The sequence below is a fragment of the Sinohyriopsis cumingii genome, chromosome 6, assembly GCF_028554795.1.
Source record: "Sinohyriopsis cumingii isolate HCF-2022 chromosome 6, ASM2855479v2, whole genome shotgun sequence".
Taxonomy (NCBI): Eukaryota; Metazoa; Mollusca; class Bivalvia; order Unionida; family Unionidae; genus Sinohyriopsis; species Sinohyriopsis cumingii.
Window position 1 is genome coordinate 132716464 of NC_142966.1, and position 19249 is coordinate 132735712.

General features: G+C 37.1%; 1 protein-coding gene across 1 annotated transcript in view; it reads left to right on the forward strand.

Moving 5' to 3' along the window:
- Positions 1–8620: 8620 nt before the first annotated feature.
- LOC149798008 (uncharacterized) overlaps positions 8621–19249 on the forward strand; it is a 30282-nt gene continuing 19653 nt past the window's right edge. The window contains exons 1-5 of the mRNA XM_089963098.1: positions 8621–8757; positions 11464–11527; positions 12661–12799; positions 15643–16031; positions 18523–18724. Of these exons, the coding sequence (XP_089819224.1) occupies positions 11466–11527; positions 12661–12799; positions 15643–16031; positions 18523–18724 (792 nt within the window). The 5' untranslated portion in view covers positions 8621–8757; positions 11464–11465. The remainder of the gene's footprint in view (positions 8758–11463; positions 11528–12660; positions 12800–15642; positions 16032–18522; positions 18725–19249) is intronic.

Below are 19249 nucleotides of genomic sequence, written 5' to 3' on the forward strand. Positions count from 1 at the left end.
GTTTCCATTGTGCAAAAGCACAGCCTTGAGACTCAGTTTCGAAGAGTCCACAAATAGTCTCCATTCTTGTGGGTCATGAGTGATTTTTAAAGCATTCATGAGGCCCTCAATATCGGAACAGAATATCAGATTACTTTCCTTTCTGAAGAAAGGCTCCAATTGCTGGTGGCGCTTTCGATATGCAGTAATTGTGACATCTTCTTCTAGAAGATTCCATTGTTGGAGTCTTGATCCTAGCAATTCTGCCTTGTTCTTTGATAAGTCCAAATCACGAATCAGGTCATTTAGTTCTTCCTGTGTTATTCTGTGTGGGGTTGATGATGCACCACAGTGAAAATCTGGATCACTGCATGCTGATGGACCAGGAGAAGAACAGGTCGACTCACCTTTGTCTTCGTCAGATGAATCAAGAGAATATTCTGCTGGAGGTTCTGGAATAGGAAGTCCCTCACCATGTGGAACTGGTCTCAATGCAGACGGAATGTTTGGGTAGACTATTCTCGACTTCTTTCGCTTCGTTATTCCGCCGGAAAGAGGAGGAACCAAGCAGAAGTAACAGTCATTTAGGTGGTTGCTTGGCTCTCTCCACACCATTGGGACTGCAAACGGCATTGATGACCTTTTGCAATTCAACCACTGTGAAAGCTGTGTTGTACATGTAGCACAGCATATATGCGGAGCCCAAGGCTTGTCTTGGTCACCAACCTTGCATCCGAAGTAAAGATGATATGCCTTCTTCACTTGAGAATTGATACTTTTCTTCTGGTTGGCAAATGTCACTTCCCCACAAATATAGCAAAAATTGTCCGCGGTATTAACACACTTTCGAGGCATTACTGTTCTTTATTGTACGTAAATGGATAAAATAATAAGTTTTATGTAACAGTAGCTTGAACTGTCTCGCACAACGTCTAAAATATTTTAAATGCTGAACCTATCTGATTGGGCTTTATATAGTACACTGCTTACGTCAGCTTCAGCAGCCGCCTGGCATTAGTATAATAGGCCTACACATGTATAGTACACTGCTGACGTCAACTTACTTCAGCAGCCGCATGGCATTAGTATTGCATTGCATCAGAAAATGATGCAGTCAACTGTGGATGATGTGAGCATGATGGTATTATGCAATGTTACATCATTATTCCGGATGTTGCTGCAGTCCTACTGGAGAAATTTACACAGTGAAACATAGAAAATGAGGTATATGAATATCTTCAAAACGAGAGCCAATACAAATTTTTCACGGTTATATTCGTGTTCGGCACACCAAAATACTACAGATTAGGGCCTTTTCAAGTCAGTAATGATTTCACTGTTGACCAGTGTAATTTTAAAGAGGAAATTATGCAGCATAATGCTCCAGTGTTAGACATCTCTATAAACTGTCACACTGTAGACATCGTAGCGATATGACTGAATATTTTTTTAAAAGCTACGTTACAAATCCAAATCACACACACATACAAAGCGGAAATTACTTTTGGTCATTTGCTAGATTCTACGTAAGTCTTGCATCTCGACAATTACGTCCTCCATCTATGTTTCAAATTATTTTGTAACAAAATAAGACCAAATATGGCATAAACAAATGATTTTGAAAAAGTTAACTTTGAATATTCACCAACTTGCAACTTGAAGTTAATACATGCTTTTAAAAATTCCTTGATGAAACGATCCCCAACCCACCACTTTTGTCCACGACATGACCACCATTGAAGGTTCTTCCCCTTCTTTATTGTATAATGGGATTTTTTCATCAGATTCCAGCTGTGTTTTATATTCTGGTATCCCACATCTAGTACATGGGGTATCAGTAGCTCGTATTCTATGGATTGGCGTTACCAAGAGCGATATTGATTAATGATGTGAGTGGTGAAAGACAGGTTGTGCAACAGACAGCGCTTGTTGATGAGAGAGAGAGAGAGAGACTATGTAAAATAAATAAAATAACAACTGATAATATTTTAGACAATTTTAAATTGATCATTTTTATAAACAATGAAAAAGTATCACATCGCAAATGGCCATTCAGACTAGACAAAATGAATCAGATCATGTAAAAATTAATTTAAAAAAAAACAAACAAAACAACCCAAACAAACAAACAAACAAAAAAACAAACACCAAAACCAAACAAACAAAAACCTCGTTAAGGCAATCTCCAAGGAACATGATCCAGAAAATACGGTTGGACATTCTGCAACACTTGTTCAATGTAATGTCAAACAGGCAATTTTATAAAGGTTCCAGACAAAAATGGAATGAATGTTACGGCCATACAATAAATTAGTTACAGAATATTCATTCGTGTAACTGCAGTTTGGGAGACTAAAAGAGGATTGAGAGAAAAATCTCAGGAGCTAAAGCGCCCATCGACTTCTCAAACAACACCCTTTTCGTCATCTCTGGTATCCCACTCCCGAATAACATCTAAAATATAGATACCAATATGAATCCAATTGTCAATAAGAATGATGCATCTATCTCTTGGCATTGAAGTACAAACCACACTGAAAGGCATGCAATATTTATTGAAGTAATAGATGAGCCAAACCATTAGCTTATTGACGTGGCCAAAATAATAATAATAATAATAATATGCATAAACTGGGTCTGTTATGATGCACTGTACAAAATGGCTTAATTAACCAACAAGGTTTGAGGCTCGTGAAGTCAGTTCGATGCTTCCCATTGAACTTACAATGATATTAGCTGTTCTATGCTACTAATACGAAGGCAGATGCTACCGACAACGAACAGGACCAAAATAAACTTATCACATGAGACGTGACTGCTGTATAAGTGGGAAGAAATACCCTTGCTCTCGATTAACAGATGGAATCGGGTCACAATTAATACTTCCAGTTCAGTACCCGTAATTCTAGTCTATTTTTAGAACATTTTTCCCTCTCTCATTTTGGTGGTGATAGAAGAGTTTTATTTATGCTTTTTTCGTAGGGATTTAAAGGTAATTGTTTATTCTTGAGAATATGAGCTCAGGGTGTTGTTGTATATGTGTATTTCGGCGACAGTGCACAGTGAGTAATAAGGCCTTGGTGATGATCCGGAAGTGAAATCTGTGTTCTGTTTACATGCTGATATGTTGACAGTCCAGCATCTAAAAAAAGAGCAGGTCAACCTTTGACGAGAACTTCACCGTGAAGTCATCTTTGAAGATATTTTAGATTAACATATGATTTGTATTGATTGTCACACAGTGGAAAGGTAAGTACTGAGAAACAAATGTATAGAACATATACATGTAGTAAAATTAATTGTGTTCTATGTCCTGTCAGGGCAGCATTGATTCAAATTTAAATCGCTATAAAAGTTTTATTATTAATGATAGACACATGAGATTTTCACACCATGTGTATATTGACTGTAGCAATCAGAAAATATAATTAAAATTAAAAAAAAAATTAATTTTTTTTAAAAATTAATTAAAAAATTTAAAAATTTAAAAATAAATATTTCTCTATAAATTCACAGAAATGGTATCTGTTGGAGATGACACTCATTATTATTAGCTGCAATGTATTCCTGCACCATATAGAAGTTGCAATGGAGGATTTGTTTCAAAACCTGTCAGCAAAAATCTCATTAAACTCTGTAATAGCACATAATAGTGTTTGTAAAATATGGACAGGAAATGTAACAACCAATGGATTATATGGCCTATTGTCATATAACGATCATGTGACAAACACATGGAAGAAAAAACATGTTCACAGACTGGCACTGATGGTGAAGTTGAGAAGTCTGACTATACCAAAAGAGCTAGATGCATCCCATTTATGCCATAATAGTTTGTGTGTGAATGTGGATCATCTGATTCTAGAGCGTCATTCTGTTAACAATAATAGGCAGTATTGCAAAGGTTATGGCAATTGCATTGGCCATGGTGACTATCCAGACTGCATGTTAAAGTTGAAATTGTAATATGGAATAAATTTTATGTCTGGCATGGAAGGAAGGATGGATGGATGGATGGATGTGCTGAGTAACAAGGAGTAAGGAAAGAGTGTGGTCTTTATTTTAGTAGACCATGCTGGTATGACAGTGCTTTCTTAAATACATTCCTCCCTCCCTCCCTTCCTTCTTTCTTTCATTCATTCATTCATTCATTCATTCATTCATTCATTCATTCATTCATTCATTCATTCAGCTAGTCTTGTAAGTCATGTCTTGTCATGTCATATTATTTTAATTTTGAATTTTTTAATCTTTATTTATTTTGCTTTTTAATTTCTTTATTTGTGTCTTCATATTCAGAGAAAACTGTTTCGACCTCTCCATAGGTCTCATCAGGTGGTAGTAAGTAACACAACTGCACATAACATGCATTGTTACCTACGGATTTCCCCACTACAGTTTTCCCTTCTGTATAATGTGTTATTCATGGTATCTTTGAGCACTTTCATTTTACACAAGGAATTAAGATAACTTTTTCTATCTGCAGTGTCCATTGGCTCCTGCTAAACCTTTGCAAAGGAGTGATCGCCCTTGGTGTCTAGCAGTCCTTTGCAGTAGTCAGACTTCCTATTGCCTTGCTGTTTCCTGTACCTCAGATGGGCCTGTATCATATTTCCTCGTCTTGCTAGAATACGTTTCCTGGTTTGTGGATGCTTTTGATACAACTGTTGGTAAGTGCACTCTTTATCCATTGTCTCCAGTGATCTTAGAGTCCTTGTTGAAAGTTTACCTCCCAAGTGTGTCACTTTTATTTTCAGTGATGATCCCAGGCTGTTATTGAGTCTATGTATTGCTGAATGCACTCTTGCCTCAAAGTTTCTGGAATAGTTCACATTTTTAGGTAACGAAACGCTGATTGATCTGTTCACCGCCTCACATTTCTGTGTGTTTGTGTTCAGTCGCAGTCTTTCTACAACATCACAGGAGAGTTTCATTTTCAGAACTTCTAGCAGGATATTCTTATCATTTTCTGTCATGTTGAGATGAGTCACTTGATGAGGGCCCAGGTATGCTGATCGCATCCACCAGCTGTTAGTACTTCCTCCCCCACAGACCTTTGAATAATGCTGGCATTTTGGGCAGTCCCCTGAATAACAGCGCAGAGTGGCATCCAGTACTTGGGAAAGTTGACATTTCATTTTTGTAACATCACCACTACTGTCATCCATCATTTGCTTGAAGATTAAACCACAACATGCTTTAATGTCTTGACTGACAATTTTCTGTTTGAACCTTTTTCCTTCTCTCGTTCTTATTCCTGGAAACATGTTTTCACTAAATATTGCAGAATTACACCGTTTGAACTGTAAACGACCCAAATGGATGAGATCCGACAGTCTTTCTACTTTCCACATTGGATGCAGAATGGTGTAAGCATTTTGGAAGCCATCAGCAGCTTGTGCATCTCCATCTGTTGTTGCATGTCTAATGAGAATCTCTTGCAGAACAAACTTGTTTCCCATTTCTCTTGCCATTTCATACTCTGAATGTGGTGCAACTGGTGACGGATTTGCTGTGCAGTCAACATGGCCTCCTGGACAATGCACATCAAAACCTTTCCCCTTCAGCCATGCTCCAGTCCAATACAGCTTGTTTTCTACTGTAGTCCCCACAGTGTATTGCTTCTCTGTAACAGTTTCGCAGGCAATTCCAACAGCTTGTGATGAACTTTGACCAGGTTTCTTTTCATGTCCAAAGCTAATGGCATTGTATCTTGCATCAAAAGCAACATTTATTTGCTCAGGATGCTGAACACCACGCATAACATTAACTTGTCTGACTAGTTTTAGCTTGTCTGTCATGTCCATTTCATTGAGCTCCACAGATGCTTTGCCTACAAGGTTGGAGGCCCTTTGCATAGATGTTCTGCTAGGTGGCAGAATGTCATTGGCTGCAAGCAAGTATCTAGCCCTGGTGTTGCCCATTGGTGTATCTTGTAGTCCAGCTTGAAACATCATATTTACAGCAGCAGGATTTGGGCCACGTTTATTTGTTTTTATCTTCTCATACAACTTATACTCTGGTGACTTAAAGCTGCAGTTTTTACACATCATAGTATGCTTCCAAGCAAGTCCCCATTTTATTTCATTAGCAATTTGGAACTCTGGTCTGCCACATATGTTGACTTGATGACCATGGCGATGAATGATATCATTCCACATTTCAACATTTTTTTTCATACAGATCATACATGTTCCATCATGCTCATTCAAATTTGTCTCTTTCAGGTCCAGTTTTGCTTTGGATGATGGCCGTAGAATTTTTGCAGACCCAGGTGTGCCATTACAGTCTGGTCCCTGAACTGACTTGAGACCCCCATTTGTCGGCTTTGTCACTGCTATGAGAGAGAACTTGTCTGCATCAATTCTTCTGGTCACTGGTACAGATGCAGCACTGGAACTTGGTAGAGTATCATCAGTCAGATATGTGACTCCTTTGTTATGTGGAATATATCCACGTTTTAAAAAAGTTGTCTTCCTCTTCTTGTACCCTTTCATGGTTTCAGTTACAATAACTGCATGTAAAATACAAGAATTATCCTCTCTCTCTCATTATATAACTAGGAGAAGGCACGCTAGCTTGGTTTCAGAGAACTTTACCAACTCTTCAATACTACTGGAAGCCTAACATCTGAAGACTCCTCCCCTTCATGGGTGGAAATGATGTCATGTACTTGGTTAGACCTAGCTTGCGTATTTAGATACTACCAGATTTCATGTGTTACCTTTCATTGACAAGCTCTGGTTTAATTGCTTCACACGTGATAAGGAAAGGAAAACCATTGATGTTTATGACAAAGGAATGGACAGACTTTGCCACAGAACAAAATTTGTCAACTTCAGGCTTTAAATTTTCATTAAAATTTAAGTTAAATCAAAATTTTCATATCAAAATATGTATCATTTTTTAAAATTGAATTTTCTAAGAAAGTTAAACAGTGATGTTTAATTTCTAGTAATTTCCAAGTTGATGTTAGAACTAAAAACTAATTGCAGTTTATTTGAAGTGTTTATCTTGATTAGCAAAATCACAATTAAACTTTAAGTTTTGTGCATTTTTGAAATTCAGCCATTTGGAATTGGCTTGTGCTTGTGTTACAGTGGTGTCAGCTAAAAGCCTGTAACTGAAATTCCTTAAAACTTTGCAGCAGTATTTAAGAGACATTGATTTGATCAATGTAGTTTTGTCCTTGGAGGTAAAATTGTCTAACCCTGTCAGGAATCGGGTCACAATTAATACTTCCAGTTCAGTACCCACGAATGTAGTTCTAGTCTATTTTAAGAACATTTTTCCCTCTCTCATTTTCATGGTGATATAAGAGTTTTATTTATGCTTTTTTGGTAGGGATTTAAAGGTAATTGTTTATTCTTGAGAATATGAGCTCAGGGTGTTGTTGTCTGTGTGTATTTCGGCGACAGTGCACAGTGAGTAATAAGGCCTTGGTGATGATCCGGAAGTGAAATCTGTGTTCTGTTTACATGCTGCTATGTTGACAGTCCAGCATCTAAAAAAGAGCAGGTCAACCTTTGAAGAGAACTTCACTGGAAGTCATCTTTGAAGGTATTTTAGATTAACATATGATTTGTATTGATTGTCACACAGTGGAAAGGTCAGTACTGAGAAACAAATGTAGAGAACGTATAGTAAAATTAATTGTGTTCTATGTCCAGATAATGAATTTAATACATCATGCACCGTACTGCCCTCCAAACAAAAGAAACTATAATACAAAGGGATACCACTCCGATGCTGCAGAACCACCTCAGACAAGTGACAAACAATATTTAAAGAAAAATTCACCGTCTCGGACCGATCAAGCCACAGGAGCTGCTCACAAAGAAGAGCTTCACAATATGATCGAGTTTGGTTGAGAGAGAGAGAGAGAGAGAGTCTTAGCTACGAGTTCATCACTCGTCTAAAGTGAATTTTCTGGAGAATCCTTCCTGTTTAGTACTTTCAATCTGACTCCTGGATCCAATACAAGTCAAGACACTATCGATCGAGAGAGAGAGAGAGGATTATGGGGTGGGGCGGCTATTCAGATAACCAAGAGTCTGGGACTGAATTCCCTATGGGCAAAGTATTATTAAAATCGCGGACATTAAACGTTTCGAGGGCACACTTTTAACAACATAACTGTAAGGAAAACTGATTCTAGATGGTAAAGCCCTCGGTTTTTTCACGCTAAATTTTAGAAATGATTGTGAGGAGGAACGCCCGCAGCACCCTCAACTAACATCACAAATCTGTTTCTGGTTTCTCATAAAATAATTTCAAGTAAAAGGAACTCAGAGAAAACTGAAATAAGCATTACATAAAATCACAAATTCTGAGCAAACAAAACCCTGTTGAGAACCTCTCTATCAAACAGGCCGAGTGGCCCTACCTATCTATGATAATAAACCAGCGGCGTCACTGGGGTGGGGGTATGCGGAACGTCAAGTCCAGGTCGACTTGTTTCAGACAAAATCTAGCCGTCGTTTCAATTTACCATATTTGTGTCAAACTACAGAAATAAAATATCAAGACAAGTTAAAGTGACAATCTTACCATAGCTGACGTACTTGATTTAAATTTGCGTACTTGACTACAAAGCAGGAAGTAATACACCCTAACTATATTTAGTGCCTAGGTTTTCATTTGCATTTTGAAGGAATGCCTCTGTTTCAAATGTAACCTACTAAGTTATCGGGGCAACGGTTGCGACTGTGATTTGACTTTTTGTGAATTTCTTGTTGCATACGAAGAAACAGGTCAACTATTCAGATGAAAAATCAGGTATTATCATATATGTAAATTCCCTTGTACATGTAGTTTGTGATTTATGATTACGTTTTCTAACACCATGATAAACTGTAGTACGAATTGAGAGGCCGTACATACTCGCGGCCCATTTGCAATGTTAAATGCCTCGGGCCTGGTTTTGAATTAAAACCGACACGAGTCAATTCATAGCATTGTAAATGTTTGAGTGAAGAACTAATCGTGTTCGTTGAAAATCTTTGTATTAAAATATACATGAAGATTTTTTTGTGTCTGTATAATTCACATAGGACCTTAATATCCACTTTCAAACGAAGAATTCGAAAGTAACTACACTTTATATACGTTATGATAATAAATCGCTTTCAGTGCGAATACATAAGTAATATGAAGTGCCCCCCTTACACCTATGTTCGGGTGCACATATTTCGAATCATATATCTTTTTGTAAACAAATACATTGTTGAAAATTGAAGCTCAGTCTGTATAGACAGATTTAGCTCTGTGAAATATAAAAAAAAATATAATAAAAAAATACGTGTTTGAAATAATGAAATATACAATCCCAGGTTTCAAAATTAGGAGATTTTCATAATTTTCTTTTATTTTAAAATGAGGGATAGTGAACTTGGTTTCCTATTTTGTCACCAGTTTTCCATAAACGTGCCTCTCTCTCTCTGTCTCTCTGTCTCTATCTCTGTCTGTCTGTCTGTCTGTCTGTCTCTCTCTCTCTCTCTCTGGCATCGTTATCTATATTATTACTGCAAGATCGGATGATTTATTATTGAAAGAGAGACAAAATGCAATTTAATAATTTTAAATATACTGTAAAAATTCGGTGCGCACAGCCAATTCATTAAAAGGTCATTCAGATCTCTCTCAAATGGTGGTGTCCGTGTCCGTGTGTGTCACTCGCCTCTGTCAAAAACATATTAGTGCCTCATTAGAATCTTAACTGTTTATTTTCATGAACTAAAGCAAACAAAATATAAAGCAACGCTTCCTTTATTTTAAAGTTTTTAAAACCATTTTTGGTACCCAATTCGCTTTGACTTTGCACTATAGTCACGCTAATTAAATTCCACGTCCAGTTAAGACGGTGGTGGCCGTGGAGGATAAAGAGAGCGGTATGTAATAAAAACTGTATAGAACCGCATTATTTTAATATATTTTACCCGAACTGATGTACCCGAGAATACATATTTGCATATCAGAGGAAGTATGCCTACTTTTAAACTCAAAGATTCCTTCTCAAAATTGTGTACTCTTTTTTCGTTATGGAGGTAACATGTCATGACATGTTCATGCATTTCCCTCCTTGCAAGTATAAATAATAAGTCGACGTAATCAATAGTATTTTTCACGACGTTGTTTTTCTTTTGCAATGCATCCTCAGATATAAAAAATGTTGTGGGTTGTATGTACTACTTGTGCTTTTTGTTGGAATAATAATAGTGAATGTCTCATATAAATGTGCAGAACATCAAAGGAACACAAGAAAGAGCTCCTAACGACTAATTTGGATTTACTTTCAACACAAAATGTTTTAGTCGTGTCTAGTGTTAAAAATCACAAACCTCTTGGTATCAGTATTGATCAAGATCTTAGATGGAATTTGTGCAATGATAGTCAAAAGAATAACTCCTTTAAAATTAACATCGAAATTTTTACCTCCCATATTTTCAGCTTTTTTTTCGGGATATATGCTACCACGGATTCAATACGGCTGTACTATATGGGGAAACACATCCAATTATAATCTATCCAGAATTGATAAACTCCAGAAACGGGTCACCTGAATATTCTGAAACTTCTTGTTATGACTCCTTCATATGTGTTGTTTTCACGTCGACAATGGCTACAATTACAAAAATGTATTCTTTATTTATAGGAATTATGACATATAAGTCTTTACACGATCTTTCTCCAGATTATTTCTCTAACCTATTTGAACTAAGATCATCAAATACTGAGCGTAATCTCCGATCAACAGATAGCAACTATCTCCAGATCACGTGGTCGAAAGTCAACCATTAAAAGCTCACTCACTGTAGCAGCATCTACATTTTTGGAATTTATTGCCCCTGATGATATGTAATTCAAATTCCCTTGCTTCATTTGAAACACCATTAAATAAATTCTTTCCTGACCAGCTGGAGTGACATATAGAAGCCTCCCTATAGAGACCTTTATCATTGTTTCCAGAAATGATATGTGTCTTTTTATTCGATGTTGGTATGTATATATGACTTCGGATATGCAGAAGTGTGTATACCTGTCTGTAATATGTTGTTCATATATGTATGTTCTGACCAGCAAAATTATACACATCAATTCATTTTAAATCCCTATGCCTACGTGTGCGAGGATACGTGAGTATGTGTAAGTGAATTGTTTTAATTTTTTTCGGTAACATAATCGGTTACTAAAATTGAGGCTGATGGGTCTTTGATGACCATATGTGTTATCCTCATTAAAAAAGTTTATTATTATTATTATTATTATTATTGTTAGTAGTAGTAGTAGTAGTAGTAGTATTGTTGTTGTTGTTTAGGGACCTCTTTCACTTGTCAGATAGCGGTGATTTAAATCACAGTTTCTTACAACGTGCGGTTTAATGGTCACCTGCTGTTAGTGTGATTTTATCAACATATATACTCCATACCATACAAGTTAAAGTATTTAAATTTTTATTCATGTAAAGTTGGTTTTTCTTTATAGTAATGTCGGGTAGCAATATCAGGAATGTAGCTCTCAGTCAAACTAAAAGACCGGGATCTGCAAGGTATGTACTAATTACATTAGAATTACGACGTTATCGGTGATTGTCTTTTTAGTGCTAAATTGTACTAGTCTATATCTCTCCATGTTATTTTCTCCATGTTATTTTGCTCCTTACTAGTGCTGGCGCGCTAATAGTGAAAATAGCTGTATTGCTTTTAAAGATAATAAACATTACAGTTCAACAATGTGATTAAAATTTATCTTGCAATGAAACTTTTCCCATTTCATAGTTACCACCACAAGAACTTCCCTCACAATTAAACCAGACTTGTGTAACAGGCCAAGTAACGCTTAATCGATGACCTGTCATTTCGCCATCCAAGGTTCCGATATATTAACCAATCTACACCTTGACTGATCGATCAGATATTGTAGTGCTTTGGCTCCGTGAATTTCATTGGATGTGGTGGCAAACCACTGCATTCAATCAAAATCAAGATGTTTAAATTTGAACACTGTTCTAACATAATCGAGACAAGCGAAGTTATAAATAAGCAGTTTTCCACTGCTGGTCCGTGTTTGCACATATACATCCTTTCCCTCAAATACACCTGTAATTGCTTCTTTCTGGTACGTAGTCAGACTTTGGATGTTAAACTTTCAACGTATTCTTTTGAAGTCAAATATCTTCATCATTTTCGGCCTATGTACAATGCACCTCCGTTACACGCTGTTGGTTAGTTCGCTACATATTAAATGAGGCAACTCATGAAATCTAATTTATCACGCTAGTCCAAGATGTAGATAGGCTAACATATCGGAAATTTGGCTAACAAAGATGATATCATGTCTATTAGACTAGTGCAACACGAGTACAGTGAGCAAGTCATATTCCGTATTTAGAAAAATACACAGTATTCGAGACGGTATTAATCGGCTTTTGATAGCAAGTATGCCAAATGAATAAACTCTGATTGTATTTATTGTAACTAATATACTTACCTGGCTGTTGTGTCTCCTGCAAATTCTGTCATGGAGGCATATAAGGTTGCACATTTCCATTCGCACATAGAACGGTACAGTAAAACTAGGAACACGACAGCGTCAAGTTTTCTCTCAAGATTATTTCATGTTGTACGAGCATCTCACTTACCAAACATTCATTAAATTTGAAGTTTTCATCTGCATTCACAGGAGAGCTACGGAGAAGGATCCCTTAAAACGAAATGACCCACCAGCTACGAGCTCGTCTGAAGTTGATATCTCCGCTTTTATCAACGCAATAGAAACGATTCAAAAGGTGGACTTACGTGTATTGCGTAGACAACTTAATGTAAGTTGAGTGTAGTTCCTCGCAGGCAATCTGTTTGTCAAGCTAAAGACAAGACAAATCGAATAAGTAGCGCAGAAGCCGTTGAAATAAAATGTCTTGCCTAAAGATACACCAGGGGTGGTCTAGGCTGAATTTGAACTCACAATCTACTGTTTGTTAGGCACACCTACCGCTGAGCCACTGCGACACATTAAAACAAAACAGTTGATGTTCAGATTTGATCCCACCAAGCCCACCCGTTATGCATATAATCCACTTATAATTCGGTGGGATATATCTATCGCTATTTCAGACCATTTGTCCATAAACATTTTGTTCCCAGAGCAAATCTCTTAAACTGTTCAAGATAGATTTATTAAACGTTTGTATTAGTTTATTATTATTATTATTACACGAAAAACAAAAGATCTAATTGACCCAGTTTTACCCATAATTAAAATGGTGTCCATAAACTAGAAATAGAAAGAAACCTACTGGATCAGCCAACAGAATGAACTAAAATTAAAAGAGTTGAACATGATGGACTCAAAACGCATATTTAAGCGTACATTTATTATTATTATTATTATTACTATTATTATTATTATTATTATTATTATTATTATTGTTATTATTATTTTTGCTGCTGTTGTTAGTGCTATTGTTATACACAAGGCATCTCACTACCGAGTGAATCAAACTCCTGTGTGAGTTAGGCCCCCCTGTTTTTCCTTATTTCCAAGGACTTCATGGTAACATTGTCAACTGGAAGATTCCATTACGTGCAGAAACTACAAAAATAATTTCTCTGATCACTCACTAACAACAAAAAAACGCCACTATAACTTCACAATTGCATGGCTTCTCCGTGTTAGCAATCCGTAACTTAACGTTAGTACTAAACATCATGAAATACAAAACAAGTGAAACACACAATGCAGGGAACTATTTCCCGATTCCATCCTAGGATCGGTCAAAAAACAACCATGAACCACATTTCACATATGCACCTCCACCACACTGCTTTCACAGGGACAATAAAAAACATCTCAGAATAAAGGAATGACTCCTTCCCAATTATTCCATAGTGCACAATGTTAGTCCCTGTCGTGTGTGTGTGTGTGTGTGTGTGTGATTTAGGTTTTTAACGTAGCTTTAACAATTTTCCAGTCATATCGCTATGATGTCTGCAGTGTGACAGTTTAAATTGATGTCTAGCACTGGTCATCATGCCACAGACATGTAGTATGATGTCTCACCCAGTCACATTATCCTGAAACCAGGCCGGCCAGTCCAAACACTAACCTCTTAATGATGAGTGCAAAGCGAGGCAGCTGTTAGTACCATTTTTAGAAGTCTTTGGTATGACTCGGCCGGGGTTCTAACCCACGACCTCCCGCGTCCGGGGCGGACGCTCTAACCACTAGGCCACCGGAGCGGTATAGTCCCTGTCAAGAAATTTCACATTGAAAGGCACAGTCAATCAACACCTCTAAGGTGTGTGTGTGTGTGTTTTGGATTTTCAACGTAGCCTTAACAATATTTCAGTCATATCGCTACGATGGCTGCAGTGTGACAGTTTATGGTGATGTCTTGTACTGGGGCATCGTGCCTCAGACATGTAGCATGTCGGCTGGGGTTCGAACCCGCGACATCCCGCATCCGAGGCGGACGCTCTAATCACTAGGTCAAACACCTCTAAGGTAAGATAGGAACTACTTGGCTCCATACCAACCGGAAATATTTTATCCTGCTCTGGCCCCTCTCAAGATACGAAACTAATCCACGCCATCGTAAAGACTCGTAAACATTGTACATTATGACTTCTCTTCCTAGCAGTTGGCGGTGGCCCCGAGTGGCCGAGTGGTCTAAAGCGCTCTCCGTTACGGATCATTGCCATCTCACCTCTGTCTGCGTGGGTTCGAGTCTCGGATTCGGCCAATGTGGGTATGTGAGAAAGTTTGCCAGTAGCTTCTCGTAGGTCGGTGGTTCTTTCCGGGGTTTTCCTGGGTTCTTCCTCCACCATTAATACTGGCCGCCATGTATAGCCTATCGTGTGCTGAAAAATGGCGTTAAACCACACAACAACAACAATCCTAGCAATTGGCTAATTACTCGGGCTGCGAGATATCTCCGCAGCATCGATTTCCCATAATCAAACAGCTAATCACTAAAATCTAGAAATAAAGCTATAAATGGAGATGTAAAAACAATTGGCACATGTGCTGTATTATTATTATTATTAATAGTGGTAGTAGTAGCAGTAGTAGTAGTATGTAGATACAAATAAAGCAGACAGAGAGCTAATTTGAACTTTAAGAGAGTTGAATCAGTATAATAATGTTTCTTACGTTGTGTCATTTATATAGAATACAGATCGCAAATGGCAGGTGTGTACTAGACAAAGGGTTAGGGAACTATACATGCATTTAAGAAAATCCAGTTACAGCCATATGTTCTTTGCTTTTCGTTCTGCCGTTTTTAACATGTATTACCACGTTCAAAATTGGCAATATAATCCGATATGATAATTTTACCGATATTATTCCTTTAATCCTCTCTGGTCTTTCAGTTTTATATTATGAACATCATGAAACTGTTAGTCCCAAACATAATAGTCATCTGAAATAAAGCACACACAAAAATATACGTTGCAAATGTGCTGTCTTTATTGTTACAAAAATCGGACTAATATTCATGATGTAGAAATAGAATGAATGCCATAACGATTTGAATATTTTTTATGGATATTCTATCTATATGAAGCAGCGCACAAGTTGTAATTATGAACCTTCACGGAAAACAATGACGACATTGTTTTCCATGTAGGTTCTTAATTACAACTTGATGCTTAACTGTTGCAGAGTACAGTTCCACGCGATCTGAAGAATGGGCAAAATGGACAAGTAGCCAGTGCAAGATGGATTGAGAACGTAGACTGGGAGACGAAATACAAGGACTTAAAAGAGAAATATGATAAGTTTACGAATCAAATCGCAGAGAAATTGGAATTTGAAGACAAGTTAAAAAATGTAACAGCTCAACTCAAGACGACGGAACAGACATCTTTAGAGCAGAAGAAAGAACTAGTTCTCCTTCAGCAGCATGTTGAATCTGGCGACAAAAGCCTGAAAGCTTTAAATCAAAAGCTTAAAGAGTGTATGAATGACTTGGAATCAAAGGAGAAACGACTTCAAACACAACAAAAGGCAATGGAAGAAGTTCAAAAAGTAAAGGATGACGCATTGACAAGGTAAATTAACGTTTGATGATGCCAATATCTTCTATTACGCAAGCATTATCATTACTGTGGTCAGAGTGTGACCTTGTCGTTGATAGCTATTAGGTATTTATAAAATTGAAACATTACAATTTGTAAATTGCAAATTTAAAAAAAAATTGGTCTAGATCATGTTAGCTGTTTTTTTTTTACATTGCCAACTTACACCTTGATATATTTATTCATATAATATTTCGTTTTATTGGTTTGAAAGGGAGCACATAATGTATACTACTCTATTAGTACAATATCATGATCAATATCTTGATATGGGCAATTCCATACTTGATGTGGACTGGTGATTGTCCTCATTTATGATACAGTACTAAGTGTTATGAAGACATTTGCGTATTTTATACAGCTGTGACACGGGGATCCATATTATATGGGGGACGGGGGCAGGGTGAAAACTAAAGTCATACAACCTGATCACCCCCACCCCGTTACCCCATCATTCCCCCCAAATTAAATATCTCCTGCCCGCTTATTAGACTCGGAATTCAGTATTCTATCTATTGAATACTTTTTGAGAGTGTTGTCATTTTTGTCGTCATGGTTGAATGCTTAAAAAACCCGAGTCGGAGTAAAAAAGAAATGCAAAGAAAACAAAACTGCGTCACAAAATATATATTACATTAGGCGAAATGTGTTTGAATGTACTTGCCCGTAAAATCTGTAGAAAAAGCTGACTTGTTGATAGGGAGGAGAATTGAAGACTCTTCTTTGACTGCAACATATTTTCATGGCATGCTCCGTTCATGCTACCCGTACAACAAAAAAAAAAAAAAAAAAAACTACAACCTGAAATTTTATATTCAAAGTTGGAATGGGATAGTAAAAAACTCCAAGTTCTTGGATGAAGGTTTAAATTCTATGCATCCCAATCATTCTCTCTGTATGACCAGTGTAGAGGAAAGTACGAACTTTGTTCCATTTCAAACCATACGCTCTATAACGTCATTGGTTACTCTCATTTAATCAGGTTTGATGTTTGTTGTTTTTGCGCGCTCTCTCTCTCTCTCTCTCTCTCTCACACACACACACACACACACACAGAGGTATTTTATTGCAGAGGCAATTAGTGTAGAGTGTCTTGCATAAGGATGCGACACGGTTTTTGACCCGGCTGATACAATGGTACGATGCCAAACCACACCCTTGGTGTTAAGAGTCCAACACGTTTACCACTGAGCCACCGTAGTTCTTGTCCCCATTAATCGCCCCTTATACACTAAAGGTGTCTAGCGTTTTTTTGCACGTGTTATTGAATAAGAAATTTGCAGAACCTCCACAACAGTGCACGTTTTTTTCTTGTGGTTAAGTTCTGAAGTTGAGAAGTTTTATGAATGTTATATCAGATCTTTCCGAAAGCCCGTGGAAACGTAGACATTTTGCCGCTCCATAGACGGGGCCACATTTGGGTCATATCTTTCGTAATCCAGGTTGGATTTAAATGTTGTACTTGAAAAGACCAATAAACTTCGCAATATTTCATTTAAGACAAGTCAGCGTTACATGTCACTTTGCTCATCCGGTCTCTATTTAGCGATTTTGCATAGATGTGGTGTCTACAGTTTTGTAACTTGATAGCAGACAAATGAATGGTTAACAAGGAAAGTAGCAAATACATGACATTGATTTATTTAGGAATTCTGACTCGACGCATGGAACTATCAAACTTTGGACCTGTTCGTGTTAAACATTTATATGGAGCCTTGGGTCTACAATATGGACCGGCCAACCGTACACTTGTGTCTAAGGTGTTTTCTATGATGTTTCCTTCATTGGGGAGGATGGGGTGAGACGTCATAATTTTGGAATATAACATTCTTCCAATATTTATATCCACTAAACGTGACTTAGGTGACCTGCAGGTGGATGCTACTTTTCTGCGTATTTTGTATTTACAGTTTTAAAACAATATGACAAACACTAACTAAACTCAGGTATGCAAGTACTGCCTTCCTTCCTTCCTTGTTTACTTACATAAAAGAGAGCATGATGTTATTACTTTTGTTTTGATAGATGTGAGAGTTGGAATCAAGTACAAATTGAATCTTGCACATGTTTTTCATCGGTATGAAAACTAAAGTTAGGTAGAACATTGAATCTGTACATATATTTTTGTGTGCAAAAATCTAACATGGAGTTTACAATTGGGTGCAGTTACAGGAAAATGGCAAAGCGGTTTCAATATAAATATATTCTGCTCTTGAATTCAGAAAATTGAATACATCTATAGAGAGACGGCAACGGACAGACCAAAATCAGTTATCAGCCTTTAATAGTGTGTTCCACCCTTCATTTACTTTTACTTGACTGACTGATATCGATATTTGAATCTTTTCAGACTTTAAAATGTAGTTTTTATGAAAGTTTTAATATACATGTAACTGCAAGTAAAGCTACACCCGTATTGAAGAGATAATAAAATAAAGAAGTGATTATGTTTCGTAAAATGCAGACTAAGTCGTCAGATGGGGCAGCAAATGTCTGAGGGAAACCCCAGTATTACTGATCTGAGTGACCAGAACAGACCTAGTAAGCTTGGAGAAATATATTTCGAGCTGTATGACAACGAATGGACAGACGCATTCGAAGTTCTCACCGAAACCTTTCATTTGGATGACAAAGGTGCAATAGAACTGCTGCTTAAGATTCTGTGGGTAAGTAGATATATCTAACGTTTACCATCTACACTGACAGCTTAAAAAATAAAATGTATGCAGTTTTCATGTCAAGAGAAAAACGTTATACAATCTTTTTGATACGTCTGTCATAAAGCGGAGCGTATTATGTTACGACGTTCGTCCGCCTGTCTATTACCAATCAGTTTCTGCACAATAACTTTAGTTGTCCACAATCTACACTTACCTTACTTTGCGAATGGCTTGCAAATGGGGTAAGAAACAATCCTCTTAATTTCAGACTTAAAAGCTCAAAGGTGAAGGTTACTGTGTCTGCAATAAGACCAATGTTTTCCGTACAATAAATTGAGTTTTCCACCATCTACAGTAATCACACTTTGTGGATATCTATCTACTGGGTTAAGGAAATATCTCGATTTCATGGTCTAAAGGTCAAAGTTCTTACAGAAAGAAAATAATGTTTTCCTCACAATATCTTGAGTTTGCCAGCATCTACGGCTACCTGAAAAGTTGAGATCACTATGATTGAAACAATAAAACAAG